The 25049-nt window shown below is 40.1% G+C and overlaps 1 protein-coding gene across 1 annotated transcript in view; it reads right to left on the bottom strand.

Annotated features, from left to right (window-relative positions):
* Nucleotides 1-310: 310 nt before the first annotated feature.
* tgfbr1b (transforming growth factor, beta receptor 1 b) overlaps nucleotides 311-25049 on the bottom strand; it is a 58312-nt gene continuing 33573 nt past the window's right edge. Inside the window, exons 4-9 of the mRNA XM_035141886.2 lie at nucleotides 23577-23807; nucleotides 22540-22707; nucleotides 19859-20015; nucleotides 14730-14854; nucleotides 14373-14503; nucleotides 311-8179 (exon numbers count right to left, since the gene is read on the bottom strand). Of these exons, the coding sequence (XP_034997777.1) occupies nucleotides 8054-8179; nucleotides 14373-14503; nucleotides 14730-14854; nucleotides 19859-20015; nucleotides 22540-22707; nucleotides 23577-23807 (938 nt within the window). The 3' untranslated portion in view covers nucleotides 311-8053. The remainder of the gene's footprint in view (nucleotides 8180-14372; nucleotides 14504-14729; nucleotides 14855-19858; nucleotides 20016-22539; nucleotides 22708-23576; nucleotides 23808-25049) is intronic.

Below are 25049 nucleotides of genomic sequence, written 5' to 3'. Positions count from 1 at the left end.
ATTTTGGTACAGATTTTATTTTTAAACTTCTCTTCTGAATCCTTTATTTTGCTCAAACTGTGCCTTTCGATTTTTCATTGTATAATGTCCGTACAGCACTTTGAATCTACCTGTGTATGAAGGGTGCTTACAAACTAAGGGTAAGAATGATCTGGATTATGGTACATGGCTAACACCATTTCAGTCTGGATTAGTTAAACCATGTTTGAAGATCAGAGTCTCAATAATGCAGAGATCCAGTTCCATGATTTCTGTTCTGTGAGGGATTCATCATGAGGTTTGTTGCTGAACCAATAAATGAGGACAAAACTTGTAGTGAAACTTTGTTTCTTTATTCACACCATTTTCTACTCCAGCTATGTTAGAAGTTAACATAAGTGTCAATCCTCTAGTTCCTATGCTGATCTCTCATTCATCTGTACATACTATATAAAAAAAGTCAAGATTATAATATGTTTAGAAATCCAAGAGGATTGTGGAACGAGGAGAGTTTGACCGTTGTCGAGGGGTATACAGTCCTTCCCCTCACTTCCAGCCTCCTCCACCTCCACTTTGAATCTTCTTTTTCAATTTTTTTTTTTCGTTAAACAAAAGAATATATTGAACAAGGCATTTTTTTTTTTTTAACCAGAGCTCAGAAGGGGGCTTGGACATTTGTAAAGCGCTTTGACTGTACAGCTCACGCAGAACACAACCAACAGGTCATATACAGAGCATGGTAAAAGAGGAATAGTATACTGCTTGGGCACAACACAAACACAATACAATGCCATTTGACAAAAAAGTACAATTGAAAAGAAAAACAAATTTTTCTCTTCAACTTTTTTAAGCATTTCATAGAAACAAAAGAGAAAGATAAATTGCAAACTTGGAGTAAACAAATCAAGAATATATATATACAGTGAGGTAAAACACATTGGTCTTTAAAAGGAGGTATTTTCTTTTCAATTAAGTGACCTTTTTAATATGTTAATTATGCTTTTTTAAGATCTCAGCTTTTGGATGATATCTATAAAGCAGATAATGCAGACATCAATGCAGACACAATCACATGCAGTCTTGTCATTCGAGGTGAAAGGTAAAAAAGAAGTCTTGTCAAACTTAGGCACCAAATAAAACATGATAAAGCTTTCTGCCACCCTTGTTGCCACAAAGGCCTCACAGCAGCATCGAACTGGAGAAGCAAACTTTGTAACTGAGCAGAGCCTGAGCCCTTTAGTGACCCAAACCCCTCTTCTCATCGACCTATAACACTTCCCTGGCTTTCGAGCACTGCACTGAGGTGTTCAGACTTCCGCCGAGACGATAGAGGGAAACCACGAAAGGTGAACGGTTCAATCTTTTGACCCTAACACGGACCTCTTCACAGTGTGTGGATCATACGAGCATAGTAAGGTCATTCATCCTGGTCATCCAGGGGGACTGAGTGGGCAAACATGTTTGGCCCAGACTTTGCATAACGAGAGGCAGAGACGTAGAAACAGACCCGTGCGTGTGGCGGATATTTGCAATGCTCACTACGTTGCTGCCACGACCTTTGGGTTGAGCTATGCAGGTTGTGCTCAGATCGGTTGTTTACTCTGAGAGGTCTGATACATTCACAGCTGTGGGAATTTCTCAGTGCGTGGTTTGAAGCGGTAGAGCTGCTGGCATAGTTCATGTTAACCTCTCCGTCTTGGTCCCTCCATCCAGGTTCACAGAGCAGAAGAAAACTCTTGTTTTCTACCTTTCTCGGTTAAGAAGTGTTGCGCGAGAAGACTGCACATTTGTCTGGGTTTGAGTCACTAAACGGCTCAGCCATGACGTTTTCCCACTCATGACCTTCACTTGTGGGGAACTGAGGTTTGAAATTATATGGACCCTGCATATCAGCAGTGTACAGTGTACAGTGCCCCCCACCCCCCCCCTTTAATCTGAGCTACACAAAGACGGGGTGAGATTCCCAAAGGGGAGGTACAGTGGGTTTTCTTTGTATTTTTCTAAATGGTTTAGATATTGAAATAACCAAGCAAAACGGTCAAATCCAAATAACCCACAAATTATGGAGGGAAAGCATGTTTTACAGTTTTAACCCCAATGATTTCCACACAAAAGGATCCTGAAGGTCAATGCATGCTCGAAGCAAGCTTGTACAAAATGATCAGCCATGTCTACACAAGTTTCCAGCGATTTCATGCAGCCTGTAAACACTGCTTTCACATATACATTAAGAAGCACACTTAAGAAAAGTCTCTCCTGGAAGACATTCATGATGTTGGTCAAACTGATGTGATCAGAAACCTACAAACTACATTGTGTTGGATGCAGCCCTTCTTCGAGTAACCTGAAAAAGATTTGAGCTTATCAGACCTCATTACTCTCTCCTCATCCCTGCTTGAAGCTAAATGCTAGATTAGCTGCTATTAGCATGACGCTCACAAATTTCTGATCCAACTGTTCCTGGTTGAGTTGCATTGTGGTCAATGTAGGCACCGGATTGTGTAGAAAAAGTAGAAAACTGTGTGGAATTAAAAAGATAATACCTCTGGTTCTGCAGCATCAATTATGTATTTACCTTGTTTTCCCCCCCTAACAATCCAATCTCATAATGCTAACGCTATATTGATTTACTACTAAAAAGCAGGATGCTGGTCTTGGCTGTGTCTGACAAGTTTCTGAACTTTCAAAACCTAACAAGTTGAGGAATATGCAGCATGGAGGTGAGACGGTTTCAGGTGACTTCTGTCTCGTCTTGTGTAGAACTGAGGACAACACCATGAATGCCTTAAAAGGAGAGAGTGTCTGGAAATCTGTGCAATTCATTGCATCATATAAACTGGTTTGTTTCAAGCACGCTCCGAGTTCAGAGGGACAAGGACGTAAAATTTGGCAGGGATGGACGCGAGTTGCTTCAGCCAGCGTGGAGCTGTGAGGCAAGAGAAGTGACTGCAATCAAGTGTGGCCCTTGTAGCAATGAGACATCTGTCTGTTAGACAACATGGAATGACAAGAGAGAAAGGCAAGATAGAATCAAGGAGAGAACAACTGCTGTATAAAGACCACAAGAGGAACAACAATTGGCTGCAAACATCTTTTTACAGTTAAGTCATCTTGGGTTTTGAAAAAGAAAAAGTACAAGGCTGCTGGTGACTTTAAGACAGAATGAAGGTTGTCCGAGTAGAGGCATACCAGAGGTGCTGTTGAGTTGAGCTATTGTTGTTTCTAACGTCCCAGAGAATGACATTGAAATGGAATACGCATACTGTACAGGTTCAATCTCACCCAGAGGCCCAGTAGGACAAGCCAGGGCTTTCTTAAAGGGAAGGTAGAGATTTGAAATTTAGGGTTTCCTGCACCACCACCAATCCCTCACCCTGCCACCCGCACGGATTAGAAAGAAGAAGCATTGGCCCTGGTTTCGCCTGGCAAGGCCCAGTTGACCCACTAGTTTACACATTGAACATTTAATTCAGCATAGTTTGTCACCCTTTTTGTATTTAATGTAGCAGCAATATCCACTTTGCTTTCTTCAAATATTAGGATAGCTTTCTTCTGTTGTCTACTCCACAAGGCATTTACAAGGATTTCTAAGTCCCTTCTGCCACTGCTGAACATTTCCAGATATTTAGGAATTCACAGCGACTCGGAGCAGTGGTACACAGGGGGTTTTGTCACACCTGCACTGCTGTTTGTCAAACGGGGTTTTCACCGAATTCTGTCAAGGATAACAAGGGAACTACTGAATAAAACCTGTAGCAACTGAAGACGTAATTTTTACAACGGCTTTTGGATATTTCAGTCAGATAGATTTTGTCTTTTTCTTTAGAAATGATGAGCAATATAAACCTCCACTCAAAACCAACTTTTTCACTTCTACCACAGTCTTCATTAGCAGATAAAGCTCACTGTTGTTGTTCAAATGTTGCTTCAACACACATGCTGTCTGTTTATTAATATTGCTTTGTGAATTTGGGCAACTTCAAAACTGCCAAGAACTCCAAATCCTTCAACTTTGCAAACTACTTGGTGTGGTAATTTTGGCTACGGTAATTAAGTTAAATTCCAAATTTCCCAAAAAGTTCAAAATTCATAGATTTTATGAGACTGGATAAGTAAATCATCTATATTTTCCCTATCTTTGAAGGGTGGTGCCCCGGGGGGACTTCATTATCAATTTAAGTTATTATTTAATATTAAATATTTTCTGATGGGCAAATTTATTATGAACATATGGTTGCCCAAAGGCACAACATGACAAATCATTTAGGTCATCAGAGCACTTCCTTTTCTATGTTATATTTCTACCACATTCCTGTCCTTGGCGGAGGTATGTGTTTGATTGAGAGCCATTGCAGTAACCGGTTTAAGAACTCAGTCTACTTAGGCTGGAACTGTCCATCATTTTAGATTTTTAATGAATCTATTTTTTAATTTAGACAAATTCTAGTATTATGTTTGTTATTACATGATCAGTTGCTACAAAAGCCATTAATAGGGGTTTTAAAGAGTAAATGTACTTTTGATTGTTTTCTGAAAAAAAGATGTCCTTGCTTTCGCGTGGGATCGTCTAAACTTAGGCTTTGATCCGGGAAAACTGTCTCTAGATGCATTTTTAACTGTTCGGGCCTCAAAGTGGAGAGAAAAAGCTCCTGTGAACCCCATTGAAAGATTGGCACGGTGGTTTTCAGACATGGTCAATGTAGGCTGCAGCGTTTCATCATACAGCAGCTGATTGAACTGATGTGCATCTTGAGAGAGCTCATCAGTGGAATGAGCTGCTGCAGTGAGAGAGGTGGACTCTCCGCTCTTCCAGAAATCGCGGCTGCAAACACCGCGTCGACACACATCAGCAAATCTTTGAGAGGACTGCCTAACAAATGAGCGTCCGAGCAACATGGCACAGAATGAGCAGATTTAGGCAATTTGAGGATATTTACATCCAACGGCAGCTCTCACCTCGACTTTGAAAAGCGAGGTGGACAACTAATTAGCAGCACATCAATAGGTTATGTATCCATAATGTCAGAAAAACAATGAAGACAAGACAAACTCACCGACCAAACTGCCACACAGGTAAACCCCCAAGTGGTTCAGAAGTGCACTTATTGCTGAACAATCAAGGGACTGTGGGATTTCTTTGAGAATGGCAGATCTCATGTACTGGGTGTATTCATTTTTGACCTTTTAATACTTTGTGTATTTAAACTGTAATGATGGTAACGAATTATGCTTCAGATGGAACTTAGACACAAGCAAATCTGTAGATTAAGAGAATGGGTTTAGATGTATGGCAATTTTGGCAACAGGACAAAACAAACTAACAAACTATTAAATCAGATGCTACATTATATATTTTTTATCCTTTAGATAGAATCATGACACTATCTTTATCATAGGGATCAATGATCATATATCACTGATCCCTATGATTGGTATTTATCTCAAAAGAGAGAAGAAAACAAAAACAAGGAGAAAAGAATAAGAGCAGATCCTGACTCCTCTGCGTTGGTCCCTTAAGGCTTGCTAAGCTGAAATGACATAATTGTCCATAGTTTTTTTCATCTTTTGTTTTTCGTAAATGTACATTCTAGTAGAAAAACAACTTGCCACAAAAAAAAACAAAAAAAACAAACAGATACACCTGGAAAACCTATGGCTTAGTAATTATCCGTTTGCTATATTTAAATGAATGTACCTCACTGATTTTTTTTTTTTGTTGTGGATTATCCTACAGAGAAGAAACCACTTAAAAGGTTGATTCGTGCTGCTGCGCGGTCAGCGGCGCAAACACGTGTGAAAACAAAAATCAGAAATCCAAGAGTTTACATTTATAGGGCGACGACAGTAATGCTAACAAGTCTTTGTGTCTCTTTTTGAAAATCGCCGTGAGCTTTTTGTGGCGAAGTTTTCCCAACTTAACACAGTTTGAGGTGCTGGAGCTTAGTTTCGAGACTCAGTCCGCTGAGAAGAGAAGCTGTAAAATGAGTTGTTGCTGAGGTGTTCAGGTGTCAGGGGGGTGGGGGAGATGTGGGTTCGACGAAATGGCACCAGGGTGTCGGCTGGACTGTGGGTGCTGTGACGTGCAGCGTGTCCCTTCTTGCTTTTCCATCCCTATTCTTGGGTGTGCATAGTACGAGCTTGCAGTGCTCGGCAGGGCTCCCGCGGGCCTCCTCTGACACACACGCGCAAAGAGCTGCATACACTCGAGAACACAGACTCCACGGCAGCCGACATGAGAGGAGTTGGGTTTTTAAAGCACTGGCACTTTCCGGTAACAGCTGGCTTGGAAGGCATGGTGGCAGCTGATTGTTGTTGTTGTTGTTCTTGGTGTTTGTGGTTTAGCAGAGTATAGAAAATAGACACATTTATCTACTGTATATTGCATATGTTGCAGCATGTTCGCCAAAAATGAATGAGGTCATCATGTCCTGTTAAGTTTTGCAAAAGATCCCCTGCCACCAAAAAGAAAATAAAAAAGAAATACAATAAATTAAACTGACCTGTCCGACTCCCTGACAACATGATGGGAGACGGGGAAACACAATAACAGAAGAAAAAACAGGTGCAAAATTCTTGCAGAGATGAGAGATTCTGCTTTTACAACTCAACTAGAAGAAGCCGACGTGTGTGTGTGTGAACCCCACAGAGCAGCACACACACAGTACCATGATTCCTTCCTTGCTTCAGTCCCAAGTGCTACTGTAACATGACTCAAGAGTAGGGCTGCAAACAACTTCACATGACAAACTGCTGAATCATCCTTTACCTTGATTGACCATGGCCGAGTCACTATTTGCAGTGAGAGGAATCCTGATCAACATCTGTATATTTTAATAGCTTAATATTTTAATAGCTTAAATGTTTCTCCAAAGTTGTTTCCTTAGCTTAAATTTCAAGACATCATTATTATGAAGAGACACAAGGTTGTTGATATTTAACTGTTACTCACTATTGATATAGATCTGACACTGATCAATACTAAACCTGATTAGACAGAGTCCCAGTTGATGCCATCCCTGCTGTTTTTTAAAGTTCAGAAGTTGAAACTGAGATTTACATACAAAGTTAAAAATTAAAATTAAAATTAATTAAACTATGTCTATTCAGATTGTTGTTTCCCATTGTTAAAATGTTCACTGCTTTAATGCAGGGGTATTCAAATTTAAACTAAGTATGTAGCAGTGGTTGAACTACACAATATGGTTTTCGGTTGCTTATATTTAAAAAACAAATAGAATTTGTTTGCATTGAAATGTGTTGATTAAATAGATATTCACTGATTTTCTTTTGTTAAATCAGTTGTGCATATTATTACATCCATTCAAGAATGTATGTATGCATGTAACAGCCTCTGAGTCTTAGGTTCATGCGTTTTTCTACACTCAGGATCTTTGAATATTTCATCATTTAATAATTATCCAAAGATGTAAATGAGTGACTTGCAGCCCCACTGAAGAGTAGCTTAATGTCCGAAGTAAAGAGTGAAATGCAAATGTACAAATTGGGAGACGGTAATGAAGATATGAGGAGATGAAAGTGAAGCTCCGGCAGCTCAGGGGCCTCTCCGGCTGATGTCCAGCTCCCTGTCTGGGCTTGAGCTTAGCTGAGGAGGTGTGAGCTCTAATTGGCTGGGGGTGTAATGAGCGGTGGAGGCGGGAGTTGAGCGGGACACCAGTTGCCTTTATGGGGTCTGTGAAAGACTTCTTGTGATGAATGTAGTGAATTAACATGGAGGAGAATGAGTTGAGGGTTCCTTTGACTCCTTTATCCGCTTCAGAAACAACCATCTGATCTGTCCATCATCCATCCATCCATCGATCCAGCCATTCGTGTGTGTATGTCAGCCCAGTGCAGCACACACACACGAATGGTTCCTGAGGATCTATCAGGTTATCAATGAATGAAATGGGTTTTGAAAAATAAGAGCACAAGCTGGAAAATATTCTTCACTTCCCTTCAAACAAAAGTGGAGGAAGAATCGATGAATAATATTAAAGATAATATAATGCTGTTACGCTAAAGATATGAATGCCAGTCAGAGACGTGTGCGTGTATGCGTGTTTGGTGGTTGCGTCTACATCTTGATTCCCTCCTGTTGGCTGAGCTGGGACAGGGTTTTCTTGATCCGGAGCGCGGTGAGTCGGGCGGCACCGTTGGCATACCAACACTCCCTCATTATCTTTGCCATCACCCGCAGGGCCTGGAGGATAGAGAGGACAAACGTTAATGTGACATAATTACAGCATCATTCTGGAGCAGTCTGATGCCTTGGGAAAGGCACTAATCTCCTGTAGTATAAATAGAGACAGATGTGATGATGCTGAAAGGTCTTTAGAGTGAGATGATGAAGAGAAACACCGAACGTGTCGGACAGTTCTTTAAGAAACATAAAAATGCTGCCAACTGTGCCACAGCTGTCATAATGTAAGTTAGTGTGAAAATGAGCCGTCGCCATGACAACATCCACGTAAACTCCAACCACTGACGGAGACTGAGATGCTGTTGAAAGCTCTTGAAAGTAAATGGCTGGGAGTAAATGGACTGGTGTGAAGAAAATTATATTTCCAGTTTGAGACTAAACTTTCACACTCTGCATTTTAACTGTTCTCACATCTGCAGCTATACGAAATGATCCTGTTTGAGCAGATGATTATTCAAAATGAGTTTCTGTTGTTCAGAAAAAAGTTCAAGCCACATTACCTCAAGTCACTTCTTTTATCATTCTTACACTTTCAGGATTCACCATTTGATGTAGTTTGTCCCTGCTCATAAACTTAACATAAACCTTTTTCTTGCTTAATCTTTTTTGGTTTGATCTGGCTTATTCTGGGAAATAAACAGTTTTTCACTAGTCTCACTTAAGTCACGACTTGTGTCAAGACACTGTAAATAGACTGGGCCGATAGAGGGCCAGAGCCTCCTGAAGTTTACACTAATGTCCTCACATCTCGGTTGGTTGGGGCTGGAAACAGCATCTGGTACGTATGAGTCAATGTTTGTTTGTGTCTCACTCTCTGTTAGTCTCTCACTGTGTCCGTCTGCTGAGACGCTTGTGCATCATCTGTGAAACTTTCATCAAGGCGCCGGACACATTCCAGTCCTGCACGCAACAGGTGGACCAATGCCAAGCGCGCACACGCACACGCACACACACACACACACACACACACACACACACACACACAACACACACACACACACACACACACACACACACACACACACACACACACACACACACACACACACACACACACACACACACACACACAAAGCTGAAGCTCATTTCTTCAGATTCAAATGCTTTTCAATACAACTACATTTATTTTAATCTGCAGTTCCGATTAGCAGTTTTATTGAGATAAGGCAAACCGAGTGAAACCCCCCCACCACTGTTCAAATGAACGTCTTCAGCAGCAACACAGAGGTAAAACTGTACAAGACTTGACTCTGACCGAGCACTTCATACACTTGGGGATCTTGATAGGGTTGGGTGATATGCAAAAATGTCCAATCGGCAACTGTCAACACAACAACCGCTGATTGACGATATATTAGTGCGAAGCTGTATCCACTTGTGGTCGGATCTCATTTCACTGCTGTGTGCAAATAAACAATATTTATGTTCATGAAGACAAAATGATGTCGTTTTTACTCAGTCCGATTTTATGTGTGTGTCGGTGAGAGAGAGAAAAGAGAGAAAAGAGAGTCAGGATGGACTGGATGAATGTAGTATTTAAGTTAATGATATATAAAAAGCGCCAGTTCGTAGGTTCCGTTGTACAGTTGAATTAATTTCAGAGGCGGACCATTATACAGCCAAATGCTGTCAGACATATTTGTTCAATCATCTCTTGTAGATCACAGTTAGTCATTGGCTGCACACAATAAGAAGAGACAATAGCAGAGGGTGAAATATACATTTATCCAGGGAAAGTAACCAGCCTTCTATCATGTTCTTCAATTGTGCTCATTTTTGTTGTGCACACGCTTTCTGTAAAAAAAAATGTATCACTGGATTCTTTAGAAACTAGAATGTCACTCAGTAGAACTCATAGCTCCAAGGCCCAACTGTTTTATATTAATCTATCAATACATGTCTGTCTAAGCGTCTAGCGTCTCCTCATGTAGTCTCAGAGCGACTGGATGTTGAGATCAGGGCTCTGTGGGAGTCACACCATCTGTTGCACTTGTTTTAGTCGCTGAAGCTAATTGCTTACATCTCTGGCTGTGTCTGGGCTCGTTGTCATGACTGAATTTGGGACCGATCAGATGGTCTCTGATGGTATTCTGTGGTGGATAAGAAACTAAACATCTTAAGTGCACACTACAGTATACGCTATTTATTGGCAGTAAATGTGCCTCTCATGATTATAATAAAATAAGAAAGTCTAATGAGCCAATAAACACAAACCCTGCTGTGCAGTGTTACCTGAAAGTAATCTGCACATATTATGTGGCGTTGGTGTAATCTGACCTTTGCAAAAATCTTTCTTGTTAAAAGGCATCAGAATGAGGTGCATGCTATTCTTAGAAGCCCATTACTCAACATGACAGGCACTGGTGATTGGTGGCTTATCATTATTCAATTTTCCTTCCTTTTTTTTTTAGCAACAAAAAATAAAATAAACTACAACTGATAAATTCTGAGGTTCTCCTACTTATTCAGTAGGAGGTAGAGTCCAAGCCAAGAAATGTTAATCACAAATCTTTGCTACTAATGTGTTAAAATCAGTCTCTGCGTCTGAATGTGCAGTTTGACTTACTGAACCTGTTTGTCAGTCTGGATGTGTGGGAATAATTATTATAGTCTGTGGATCATTGTGAGTCATTGTAAAATGAGTGGTTGCGTGTGTGTGTTGATCTCAGACATTTCCGTGTTTGTGTCTAGACAAAACACTGAACATGAAGTCTAAACTGAGTCCAAATAAAAGCTGTGTTACAATTAAAGGCATATTTAATGGTGGTAAAATACAAAACCAGAATTGCAAATGGTCCCATTTGACTTGTCTGTAAAAACGGGAGCTTATGTATATAATTGAAGGAAGCCCAGTTGGTTGGTATGAAGTACCCTGGCACTAAGATGAGCAAGATGCATACAGGAATCATTTTTAAGAAATAAATTAAAATGTTGAAAAATAGTGCATACTCACAAAGTTTAGGAATGTGAAATATATAAATACATATTTAACAATATATACATCTCAAAGAAAAACTTCAAGGAGCTCATTCAGAAGACTGTCTATGTGCGGGTGTCTGCAATGCATTGGGTTACAGTGGTGTATGTGCATCCAAAATATATATTAACATGAACAGTGTCACAGACGATACTTTTAAACTGGATGTATGCCGAGGAGACAAATTAAATGAATGTGATATTTATATTATCTGCAGAGAAGCAAAGGAAAGGCTGTTTACATAGAACCACACAAAAGCTGAATGTGTTTTCAGGTTGATGGTAAATAGTCTTGACCTGTGTAACTTCAACACTGGCTTGTTCTGAAGTTGGACCCTGTCTGTTAGCTTCAAGTGGTGGCCTGTCTGAGGCCAGAGCCTTCCTTTTCATTGAGAATAATAGAGCGTAGGGCGATACACTGTGTCACTGTGTATGCCTTCAAACCCTGAATAATGTCTCCCACACTGAATGAATATACATTGGACTGTAACTGTTTTCATTCTGATGATCTCAACTCAGCACATTTTAATACAAAAAAAAAGGACCTGCAGAACCACTGCAAAACTTACAATCATGTCTGAGCCTCCAAACAGTAATGTCGCTTACATGTACCACCATCACCTCAAATTAAATCATAATGACCCTCAACAAATTCAATAAATCAATAATGAAAATGTGTGTGCCCATAGTACAGTTTATTAATCTGAAACCCAAGTCTGAAGAAGATACAACACACACCCTCTCAAACGTGCGCACACACACGCTGAGTGGTTTCTTCCTCTCTGGGGACTGTGGGAATGAGATGAGTGCTTGTGCTCCTGTGTGTGTGTGTATCATAAATATGAGTGATGGTATGGAGAAGGATTCTTGGGCTTATTGCCAAATACGACTTTTCGAACATGTTGAACACAACATCTTACATGACACCTTGGCAACATTTCTATATCTCAGTTTTCAACGATAGACATGGAACTGCATGTTTTAACTCTTACATAAAAAACCAGCAGAGAGGTTCCCTCTTACATTTAGTTTGGTGCAGGGTTTTAAAAGTCTGATGTTGTCGATCTCCAAACAGACAGATTCAAAACAACTGCACCCTCTAATCATCCTTTCTTCCATATGGGGAAGAATCCTGCTGCACACTTTGCAGCTGAAGTTCACATACTATGATTCTTTGGGGAATGTAAAACAATAAAAAAAGGATCAGTGATTTGAACTGTGGGCAACTTGAGCTTAACTTTTTATAAAAAAGTGGTACCAACAGAAGTATGGTGAATAAGTTACTCAGCGTTCCTGTTTGTTGTGTATGGATGTAAGGACAACGACCACTGGACTACTGAAAAAGACCTGGTATTACCCTCTGTCCAGAGAGAACCAATCACAAGGGGACAGCCTTAGGTTCGTCTGTTCACACCTGGTATTAAAATCCATACTGAATGTGTCTCCTGTGACCACATGGGATTGGATCTCAGTTTCCAGCTCTACATGCCAATAAAAAAATCCCATCTCTGTTCACAAAGAGCAATTTATGGTATTTTTACCCGAGTTTACAAATGTGTCCGATGACAATGTTTGTCTATGTGCGTACAAGCAAGAGAGAGAGAGAGAGAGAGAGAGAGAGAGAGAGAGAGAGAGAGAGAGAATAGTTGGAAGGGACAGAATAAATGAATGTATGAACTATGAATAAAGATTTCTCCAATTTAAGAAATGTATCAATCATTATGAGGTGATCAGATTGACATTGTAGCATTAGCCACAAAGAAATTAATGTATAAACACAGAGAAGCGTAAAAATGTGTTTAAACTGTAGCAGGTCAGAGACGTCAGCTGAGTCGGCAGAAAGGTTGGGCAATATGCTAGAATTTCACAGTCAGTCACAGCGAGCCCAACAACCACGAAAGATTTGCGGTGCACGCCAGTATCGGCAGATGCAATCATGGAACTGCTGTGACCAGCACTCTGTGTGCAAAGAAGCCTATTTGTGTCCATGAAGCCCAAATTCGGACGGACCGAATAAATGAATGAGTGAGTGAATATACAAATAAACACTGTATAATAAATAAGTGCCAGTTTGTAGGCTCATATTGTTTTTTTTAGATACTATTGAAATTGAAATTGCACTGCCCTGGAGAAACGATATTTCAATCTACACTGCATAGTTGCACTGTTTGGTTAGAAATGGCACCTGTACTTTGATGACAGCTTGTGATTGGACCACTCAGGGCGGATGTTAACATCAGGTCTGAACGAGGCCATGATGAGTTCTGAGGCTTCCTATTTCATTAATTTCTTAATGGATGTTAATTGGAGATGGACATTGGATATAATGGTATCTTCATCAAATGTATCATGCTTGTGTGTTCAGATTTGGTTTGAGTTAGGACTCAAAGGCTGCTGAAGGGTTTAAAGAACCCTTCCTGCCTCCAACAACTTCTGCTACAACCGGTTTGTGTTGATGAGAGGAATCAATTCAATGGACAAATCTACAAAAACCTGCTTCGTATTGTCTTCACAACACCAGCATGGATCTGTCCCTTTCACCTCACCTCAACTCTACCTCCAAGACCCCCTTCATCTCTCCGAGGCCACTCCTCACAGTTTGAAAGCTTCTGATTCAACATTCAACTGCTGTAGTTAAAGATGAATAAAATACCTGGGAGCAGACGCATGAGGAATACTTTCACTCAGGACCAGCCTGTGATGTATAAAATATATATATGCCAGTGTTTCCCCTACCATTATATTAGGGGGAGCTATATATTTTTTTAATATAGCGCCAGATCTCAACATAAGTCATTTAAGGTTACCTTTCCTATAAAACAGGTCTATAGCTTGCTCTTTTATTAAACAAACTAAATGGCCTTATGTTATTTATCTTATTTACACGACGGCATGTCATTTCTGTCTCTACATGGTCGCGCGTTTAGATTTCTCCTCTGCTCTCTGTATCACGCACGGCGGAGTTCCATCACGATGCGCACACACGCACACACAGACACGTGCGCGCACACACACACTGACACGTGCGCGCACACGAGTTTTTGTGTCCGTGTCCCCCGCCCCGCCCCAAAGCTGTAAACCTAGGGGAAACACTGTATGCAGATGCAAAACTGGAAAGCCTCATACATTCCATTATGGAAATAAAAAATGAAGATAAAATGGAACTCTTCCCAAAAACCCTGCGAGTTAGAGTCAGATCCGGAGACACAAGTCGTACCTCACAGCTCTGCCAGCGGTTAGGAATGTTGGGCCGAAGCTTCTGCTCACAAACCACCTTCCTCATCTCCTCCACTGATGGATCGGACTGAACCAGGTCGTAGTAGGGCAGTTGGTAGTCCTCATGGATGCCTGCAAGAAAAAGAAAAATCTGTGGTTAATATTCTGGTTTTACATTCTGGTGGTTCCATGATACATTTTTCAGACGGGCTGTTCCTGCATCCATCCCTCCATCTAGGCTGATAATGGTGCATCAATATTTCCATAATTAACTCTGTTCCTCTCTTGCTCCATTAATCTGTCAACCGCCCATTCATTCACTCAATGATTCACCCTCCCCCTCTCATTTGATCCTCACCTCCCATAGAGCAGCGGCTGGCAATCTCCCAGAAGACCAGTCCCATGGCGTAGATGTCGGCCCGCTTGAAAGACTCAAAGTGTTTCATGTTTATGGAGTCGTCCAGGACCTCTGGAGCCATATACCTGAGCAGAGAGATAATGGACTGTTACCCGTCTATTCAGACATTTAAGCACCCGTTGCTAAAAGGATGAACTGAGACACAGTTGGAGATTATTGGAGAAACAGTACTGAGCTGGAGAGTACAAAGACCAGCACGAGCATGCTATGACACGCAGGTACTTTCCCGGTCTTGAACTGTACTTTGACAGTTTCATGTCCAGAGCAGCATGCAGATGTAAAGTACAAAGCAACATGTTGGTGTACAGTAATAAAACTGATCTTGTTCTTTAGTGAGAGCCAGAGCGCTGTTACCCAAAGTGAATATGATACAAGGGTTAAACAAAACACATCATAAGGTGCAGACGAAACAGTGTGGAAATGTTGTATTGCAATTATAGTGACTCAAATTATCACGGCTATCGCGGCCGGAAGAACAAGCTACAGCTACATGTCATACATTTTTCTTGAAATGTTTACATTTATCATGGCATTATGTTTGATGCTAAATGAGTAGTGGTGTATAAATCTGAAAAACATATGACCTAACATAAAAACAGATGTACTTAACAAATACTGATTTGTGTCAAACGAACAATGTGTTGTGTAACCTCTGACAGATTCTGTGGACGTAGTATCTCCCTCCCTACATCGCTCAGCCTTGTCCAGACAGGAATAAATCACAGTAATGACTGCAGCAGTTTGATGTTGAAAGGCTATCGTTTTTATTTCTTGGTTTATCTAATCATTTATTGTTGACATCAAACTAAGGGATGTTTAGTTACATTATACTAATCCATCTCTCTCATGCTGGGGTGTTAGATTAATCCCAATTGCTTGTGTTGTGTTGAATACAGATATAATGACAAAACAATTACAGATCTAGATATTCGTGAAACAGACAGTTTAATTTGTTTAAAAGCAAAATCCGCTAAGAGCAGAGGCTGATCAAAATTTACTTCAATTAACATTGGATGCAACAACAGCCAAAAAACTCTTATTTATATTACGGTATTTATACCGAAGAATTCAAAGTATAAAATATTTCTGTGTTGATGAACCCATTTATGCTTTATTTTAGGAAAAGTGATAATGGAAAAATTAGTATTTTCAGAAGAATAGTCTCTTCTATGTTCTCTCATTTACTGTTGTGCTACTTTTCTGTTGCTTCAGCTCAACCAGGAAACATGTCTGGGTACAAACAGAGCAAAGTCCTTCAGAAAAACACAGAGAGACAGACTTTGGAAGATATTCACTTGATTTGTCTCACACAGACCACTGATGCAACATAATAGCTTTATATAAACTTTGCGAGAAGACTTAAAGCAGATGATGGGTATAAGAATGAAGGAAGAGGAGGAATGATAACTGCAGACAAAAGCTACTTTAGTGTTTAAATGAGCCCCTGACTTATGAACCAATCTCTTAATTCTGTCAAAAACATGAAAGCTAATATTTAAAGCAATTGCGCAGGACTTGTGGAATAACGCTGATTGGTGCAAATTTAAAAAACACGATTAACCAGTAGACATGTTTAAATTGGGGAGATTAAAATACTATATATCAATCTATAAATTAGTGGGTCATTTTTAGACTTATCTGTCAGAATGAAAGTCTTCTCTTCAGTTCATTAAATCAATGCAGCCATGTGAAGGCAGCAGAGCAGATGTGAGAGAAGATACAGCTTCCAATTTGAAAAGTGCCACTTCGCGACTAAGAGCCATTATATCCACTGTGCTGCCATTATTTAATTAGCGCAGTGGAGGGATGAGGAAAAACCTTGAATAACTGACCATATCAGGGCGTCAGTCTCTGTACATACTGAAATCTGATTAATCAGTGAGAGCTAAACCTGCGAGTGTGGTTGTGCACAGTGCTGATGATCTCTAAGGAGATGGATTCAGCGGTGTAATCAAATAACTCTTACTCTGGGCATAAGAGACCAAGTCAAAATCGAATTCTTTAACTGATTGGTGTACAAATGATGAATGGATGGCCTCCCTCAGCAACTGCTGCTTCAGATAAATGAGGAAAACATGAAACTGTTAACATTAGACCTTAATCAATAGTTCTGAAGAAAGTAAGAGGAACTTAGAGAAGGCTTAATTAACTGGTAAACAACTAGGCAGAAAGTTAATGCAATTTTAAAAGCAAGCTGTCGTCATCTATAGGTTCATCAAAACAGTGTGTTGAGCTGAGCAAGAGTGAGTTTTATCGCTTATGAATTCATTTATAATTATAAAAATGTAACCTGCTGCAATTTTAGATAAAACATGAAGTGAAATATAGTTCATTTTAAGATGCATGCTATGCTGATGACATTGTAATAAGGTAAAATAAAAAAAGAAAGTAACATTTACATATATATGCATAGAAATTACATTCTATGTAGCTACAGAAGAAAACTCAGCCCTCAGGAAATGGAGGCTCAAACTGTATGTAACTTTAAAAACAACAAACAGCACATGTCATCGAGTTATTCTTCAGTCAGATAACTGTAGGACCCAAACCGCCAAAAGCTGGACAGAAAAAAAATGTGATGCTGAGAACAGATGCCTGCACAAAAACTATTTTAATAAAAGCACTATGCATTCACTTCTCACACAAAACTATTGGTTTTCAAAGAAGCAAAACTTTTGGGTTGGACTGATACTTTGCTCAAAGCTTGGCATCGCGAAAACAAGTTTTAAAAAAGAAAAAGGCACTGTTGGGATCTGATCATCAGTATGTAACATGGATTTCATCCAAAGCCAGGGCTTCTGTCTCCAATGACCCACGGCTTCCTGAATCATTTAGTGGCAATGAAATACACCCGCAGCATCAAACCAGCCCACAGAGGAGGAGGAAGGGGCAAGACGTACACAAGACCACAAAACGAGGGGGGGGTTGAAAATCATTCCAAAGCAAAAGCTATGCTGCTATCACTGTGGGAGGGAGCAGAGTGTAGGAAACAGTGCTCTGCTGTCTTTCCAACCCTGCAGCTACACGGGTCTGCATTATACAACGGGAGATGTATGGATGCAGAGAAACAAAGGGAAAGTGAAAGTTCTCTCTGTCTGGAGAACTGGAGAAGCTGAGTGGAAATGGAAAAAGCAAGGGGACATATTTGAGTGGGTGTTATAATTGTAACATTTAATAAGCTTTGAATAAAGAGACTTTTCAAAGTCAGTCATTTGACTTGTATTTAAAAAAATCAGTCGGATTTATGTAGGGCTGCGCCAGACAATTAGTGTAAAATGACAGTTTGGCCTAAAAAACAGAACACTTAAACTATATTAATGCAACTTTGTGGGAGCTGCATACAAAAATAAATTGATTGGATTAAAAGGGAACAGGGTTGATTGTTTATGACAGGTGATGGGTAGTAACATTGAATGCAACGGTCAATGTGTTACATCTTATACATGTCATTGATGTTAAGATTTATTTTGGTTATTGGAAAAATAAGTCATCCTGCTGCTCCAAATACTCAATAGAGAGCCAAATGTAAAAAATGCCACTGCTGAAAATAATGATTAGGGGCACAATTTCTTGCTATTTGAGTAATGCTTTAATAAAATTAAGTGGTCAGCTCTTTTATAAAATTACAAGGCTCCTTTTTGAGGTGAAAATATACATTTGTGATCTATTTCACAAAAAACATCCTTAGGGATTTCCTGGTTATCAGTTCCCCTTAAGTTAATCACAAAAATCTGCAAATCCCTGAAACATCCACCAGAGATAAATTAAAGAAGGAAGCAGATGAATAGATACCAGGCTGCCGCTGACTTACCATAAATGTGATGAGTGTTTAATACCTGGATCACTGGCAACAACTTTTTTAAACTCCTCCAATCTGTCATAACTCTGCACGTTAGCATATTTGCACTATTGCATATTTGCACTATTGTTTTTCTTTTTTCTTTAGGTGTATATATATATTTTAGATATGTATATTTCATTGCAAGCGACTGCTTAATGTTATCGTTGTGCATATGACAATAAACTCTTGAATCTCTTGAACATTTAAATTGTGGAACAGTCAATTATCGCAGAAAGGATTAGAGGAGTAATGTTTATTTTCCAGATCCATGACGTGATTCTGGGTCTAACATGGATGTAAATCTGCACTAATTCCTGTGGCCGGCTTAGGTGATGGAGAACTGCTGGCGTAAGACACCATCCTGCTTTTAGCAAAGAATAATTAAAGAAATATAACAGGTTTGATTGGTGGGGTGAGTAAAAAAAGAAGAAAAATATGGGCATTTAAATAAAAATATAATCACTCTACTAACTAATTAATCTCTTACCTGACCAGTTGTTTTAGCTCTAGTCTCTCACCACTATATGATAAAACGTGTATGCCCGCACATTCCTTGTTGCTTCTGCATCACAGACTGATCCTTTCACATATTCCTGATAAATCTCTGTGTTGGTCCTGATGGCTTCTATACTTTTTTCATAGCCTCCTTGAGCTTCACATTAAGAAGGAAAGACTCAAGGCTACGTTGTGGTTGCCCTGGTGACTTAGCAGGGGATTCATTTCAAGGTCTGTGATGTCCAGGGGTTCCAAGTGGCCCAGACTGTCAGGCTGAACAAATCTCTGGTGGCCTGAGCACCAACACAGCCTGTTTCAACCCTCTGGAATGGCATGCGAGCCAAAAATGACAGAATGAGTCATATGAACCACAGATGAAATCCTGAGAACCTTGAGAGTTGAAATAGAGTTGCCTCTTGAAGATTATATATTTGGTGGCAGTAATGGGGATGACTTCTTTACTTACTCTTGCCATTCACTGCATTGACTTGTTTTGAAGCTCAGACCTGCTGTGAAACGCCGCAACCCTAATACCTGCCCACACGGCGAAGTAGAGGTGAGTTTGTCCCAAAAGGATTCTCATGTCACCATGAAAGGTAGAGCTCAGAATTATGACCAATAACCTCCTGGTACAGTGAGCGCAGAACAAGATGGGGAGAAGTCTTTTCAATCATAAGTCCATGGCTCTAACATACGTGATAACCTGTTTACATCAGGAAAAGGGTCAGGTTACCTTTTGGTTCCCACTCGGTGGTTTGGAGCGATGTCGATGGTGTCAGTGGCTGAGTCATGGCGGACAGCGAGACCCAGGTCAGCGATGCAGCAGGTACCATTCTTCTTCACTAGAATGTTCTTTGACTTCAGGTCTCTGTGGGCTATCGCTGGTTTGCCTGAACAGAGACGCAGATTCACAAGTTCAAGAAAAATCCTGTGCTGACACCTAATATGTATAAATGGGGATTCTATTTATCAGCTATTCAAGAAAAAACAGAATGTGAAAAGAGACAAGGGTGAGGATTTTACTTGATATTTTAATATCGTGATTAAATTCTGTAATATAGCTTGTGAATCCAGTTGATTATTTATCTTTTTAAACTGCATTTTCAATTAGATTTTTTAGATTTAAATGTATTTAATTTTGAATGAATTTGTGTATTTTGAATGATCAATTCGTCTTTTTATAATTTATCTTTTTATCGCCCATAAAAACAATACATAAGGAATTTATTCAAATTGTAGTCTACTAATTGTTATTATTATTAAAAGGTGAATAAATGGATTCTGTGACCAATTGATCAATGCATATTGCTATTGCATATTGAATGTTTTTTACTTATTCCCTTGACACTCGTGTTCTTCCATAGGATGTGTCCTCAAATGTCTCCCACCAAATACTTTTGTTCAGTAAGAGCAGTTATCAAGGAAGAGAGAAGCTCTTTCCACAGGGCATTTTCAGACATAGTTACACTTGGGAGAAGTAAAGATTACATATGCATCGAAGGGGAAAGAAGGCTTGTGCACTATTTCAATATCTGACAGGAATGTGTTTGGAATTTCAATTCGTCGCCTATGGTTATTGGTAGCAATCGCACTTGGTTCTTCTATAACAGACAACTCTTACTGTCTGGACTATTGCAATGCACTTCATACAAGCCTCAGTCAAACCTTATTAACTCGTTTGGAGCTTGTTTAAAATGCTGCTGGTCGTAATTTAACTAAAACAACCGTAGGTCTCACATATAACGCCAATGCTTCACTGGTTCCCAGTTAAATTCAGGATTGATTCTTTTAATAACGTTCAAAGCTCAACGCGAGCTGGCCCCTAATTACATTTCGAAGCTCTTGACTCTCTACAATCCCAGTCGCAACTGGACAGACGTGAGATCGGCACGTCTGTCCCTGTTAGCTGTCCCTAGGTCAAGGCTGGCTACTCAGGGTGACCAGGCTTTCTCCATCAGGGCTCCCAGGCTCTAGAACTCCCTGCCTGGCAGATTAGGCTCACTCACTACCTGTGTCAGTATTCACTGCTCAAAACATGCGTTTAGAGAAAGGCATTTTTAACGTGATTTGTAACGGTGGTGCTACTGAGTTGTTTTAATAATTTGTATCCCTTTTATCTTACTATTATTGCAACTACATTTTATGTAGTTTCTTAAATGGGACAGCTTTTTACTCTGCTGTACTCTCTGATCAATGTTGTATTTTGTTGATGTGTTCAGCTACACACGACATCTATTGCACTTCTGTCCGTCCTGGGAGAGGGATCCCTCACATGTGCCTCCCTCTGAGGTTTTTATTTTTTTCCCCTGTTAAAAGTTGTTTTTTTGGTAGTTACTTATTCTTGTTTAGGGCAGAGGATGTCACACCTTCTTAAGCCATATGAGACAAATTGTGATTTGTGAATATGGGCTATACAAATAAAATGTTATTGATTGATTGATCTAATGACCAGGCTACATGGCTTTCATAGGACTGCCATAGCAAGCCAGTAGCCAGTGAGATCTACCTTTAGCCTCCACTTACCCCAGGTATTGGGATTAAAAGGTTCAAACAACCTGATGACGCCAAGGTACAACTGAAGATTTTTATAAGCTTTGAATTGCTATGGGTGAATGGGGCCTTTACTGCTTGTGGCCAAAAGACAGACATGAACACTTCTAGGACGTCAAAGGATGAGCACTCTGACATTTTTTACTGTGACAGTGAACACTGCCTGTGTGCATCAGCTCATACTCAAGCCTACACTGGAGGAACCCTTTATTTTCCTCCAGACGCTCTCCTTTCTGTACATTCATACAAAACTGAAAAACAAAATGTCACTCAAGCTGATGGATTTCCAACTACAGAGGACCTGTTTTCCTCTCGTATTTGCAGAAAACTGGAAAATACACATGAACTGCAAATTGTCTTTAGAAAATAAGTGAGTCACATCAGGCAGTTTATTTTGTCTAATTAAATTCTGGCATTTTTTTCCTTTATCCTACTGAACATAGATAAGGCCTTTTCTCACCTCACCTCGTCTTGATATCATCACCTACGTAGGCTATGTCTACCTATACTTGACATTGATTGGTTTAAGACGGGCGTGTGTCGGGTGTCAGTGTATCGTCCATTTGGTTATTGTACTCCAATTTCTTTTAAGAAAGTGCATAGAACAATAGTAGCATAGACTATTTTATTCTCCAGTTTTGATTTATGGAGGTCTGTTTGTTAAACAATGAGATTCAGATATTAATTTAGCAAAGGCTGTTATTTTGTACTTTGCAGCACAATCTATAAAAAAAAGAATCCATGATTCCAATCCTATCCATGAAACTAGTAGTTGTCAAAATGCAAACCTAGTTTTGCACATGTATATTGGTATCCCCAGGATGAAACACATGTGAGCCTGGGACAAATGAGTGTGTGTCTCACCTTGTGTTCCCACGATCTCCATGTGGAGGTGAGCGAGGCCGCTGGCTGTGGACAGAGAGAGTTTGATCATGCCCTCCACAGTGACGGTGTAGCGGTTCAGGTAGTCAAACAGGGAGCCGTGTTCATGGTAGTCCGACACCAGCCACAGCTGAGTCCAAGTCCCGTTATCTGCACATTACCAGGAAGACAAGCAGGGAGGTAAAGGAAATTAATGTGGTTATGTCCTTGTGCTTTTCCAGAAAGAACTTATCTCTGCTACAGTCTGACTGATCTAATCTTATTGTACAGTCACTACATGTCCTTCTGTGTGAGTGAATACTTAAGGTTTTGGAACAGTCTCTGTGCCAATATAAAAGTTCAGCAAAATTTAAAGACGTCTTTTAACTGCTTGCCACAGGTTTTAAAGACAGGTGGGAGATACAAGAACCATGCTGATGGGATTTTCTATGGTTTACCACTAACAAATAAATGGATTCAGGGCATAAAGAAATCATTAAGATCAACCAACATGTATATTGATATTTTAATGAACATTGTTGCGAGATATATTTTGAGATTGTCCCTTGTCCTTTTCCATTATTGTTTGTGAAATATAAGTAACAAATATGAATTAAAATCCTGAGCTGGCTTACTTTAACTCACACATACCTCGTCTGTGCGAGTGTGTTTGAACATTTTGTTAAACTGTGTGAACTGTTACTCCCCAATGCTGTCTACTGACCTGTAAGCTCTCAGTGAACAGTTGCCTGCACCTCCTTCACCTTTAGCAGAGCTGCTTTTCTTCTCTGACAGCTCAAGTTCAAATGAGCCCACACTGTCATTTGAGAATGATGAAGGCCGAATTTGCATGGTTTAGAACTGACATGTATTTTATTTAGCCTCACAACTGAGTGACCTGCTTTCTCCATCCTTACAGTCAGTAATTTGTGTTAAATCATTTTCCTTTTGGCTGGCTCAAGTCTGATTTATATTCCAATCTTCCTTATTGCATGCTAACCACAACTCTTCCCCTACGGCCTCTCAGGGTTCTCCCTCACCTTTGTTGTCAGCAGCAATGAAGCCCAGAATGTTCTCATGTCTTAGCATCACGGTCTGGTAGATCTCAGCCTCACGGAACCAGGAGCGCTCCTCCCGGGAGGAGAAAATCTTCACGGCCACCTCCTCGCCACGCCACTTACCCCTCCACACCTCTCCAAAACGCCCTTTACCAATGCTCTCCTGGAGGATAATGGTCCTGGCAATGGTCCTCTGCACCAGCAGCGGCAGACCTGGAAAGGAAAAATTACAAAATGAAAACAGCCACAGTGGAAAACACGTGGAAAGATATAAAAGCATTTAGAAGGACGACGTCCATGGAGAGTTTCCAAGGCTTGAGCTAGAGGACAACATGTTCTCTCTGGCCTGATAAAGATACTACTGGGTAGGACAGAAGACTGAGCAACAGAGCGGTGTCTGTCCCTGGTCACTCCCTCAGTTAGTATGGTTACAGGGATGCTCTGAGACCTTCACATGATTCCCAATAAGAGGTTTATAGGTTGACACAGTTTCAAAATAACTTCAAACCTATTTTGAAATTTTTTGTACTGACAACATCCTTTTATTACTTTACGGCCGACATACACAATGATACCATATATTTGAAATAAGCCAATATTGGCCGATGTATTAGTCTGGCTGATTTGTCAGTCTCTAGCAGATACTGTAAGTGATCAATACTGTATTCTACTTTGTTACTCATAATAATAATAATAATAATAATCACACACTCTTGATTACTTTACAAATTACAACTCAAAAGTTGAGGTTGGCGTCATAAAGTGAATGTACATTGTGTTGTGTCATGTCATATACTCGCCATAACATCACAGAGACTGACATTAGTTTGCTGGAGACTTACTTTCAGCTTAAATATAACTACTACCTACCTAAGCCTAAAACTCATCCTGAACTTAAAACATGCCTTCACCTAAAAATCTAATGATTTATGTCATGGGAACCTGCTTTTTGTCCATGTATCTTAAGGAAGTCCACTTAATTTGACTGTGCGAACAGTTAGGTCCCCGAGCATGAGTAATACCTGGACCACACACAAACACACCCACATCCACACAAACTGTGCAATATGGTGTAAACTGGTAGGAAGACTGAATCCAAGCCGTTCCTTGGCAGTGTGTTGGAGGTGCCAGTCCCCACAAAGAGGTGCTAGTTTTCAGCTCACAAAAACAAGAGCTTTTGCCAGTGAGTGCAGCCACAATCTGTGTGTGTGTGTGTGTGTGTGTGTGTGTGTGTGTGTGTGTGTGTGTGTGTGTTTGAAGACACACATTCACAGAAACAGAATCACACAAGCTTTAGTATTTTACTTGTAAAGGGCACTTCTACAAACCCAGAGTTACAACTATTGTAAAAATACTAGAGGGGCACTCAGTAGAGTGCATACCTCTGCCACGGCAGAACAATCCTACAAATGATCATCCAATTCTTCTAGTTCAAGTGTAAAAGATATGGAAAGT

Source organism: Hippoglossus stenolepis, chromosome 19 (genome assembly GCF_022539355.2).
Source record: "Hippoglossus stenolepis isolate QCI-W04-F060 chromosome 19, HSTE1.2, whole genome shotgun sequence".
Taxonomy (NCBI): Eukaryota; Metazoa; Chordata; class Actinopteri; order Pleuronectiformes; family Pleuronectidae; genus Hippoglossus; species Hippoglossus stenolepis.
The sequence above is the reverse complement of the archived record's forward strand: the minus strand, read 5'-3'. Positions and strand labels throughout refer to the sequence as shown.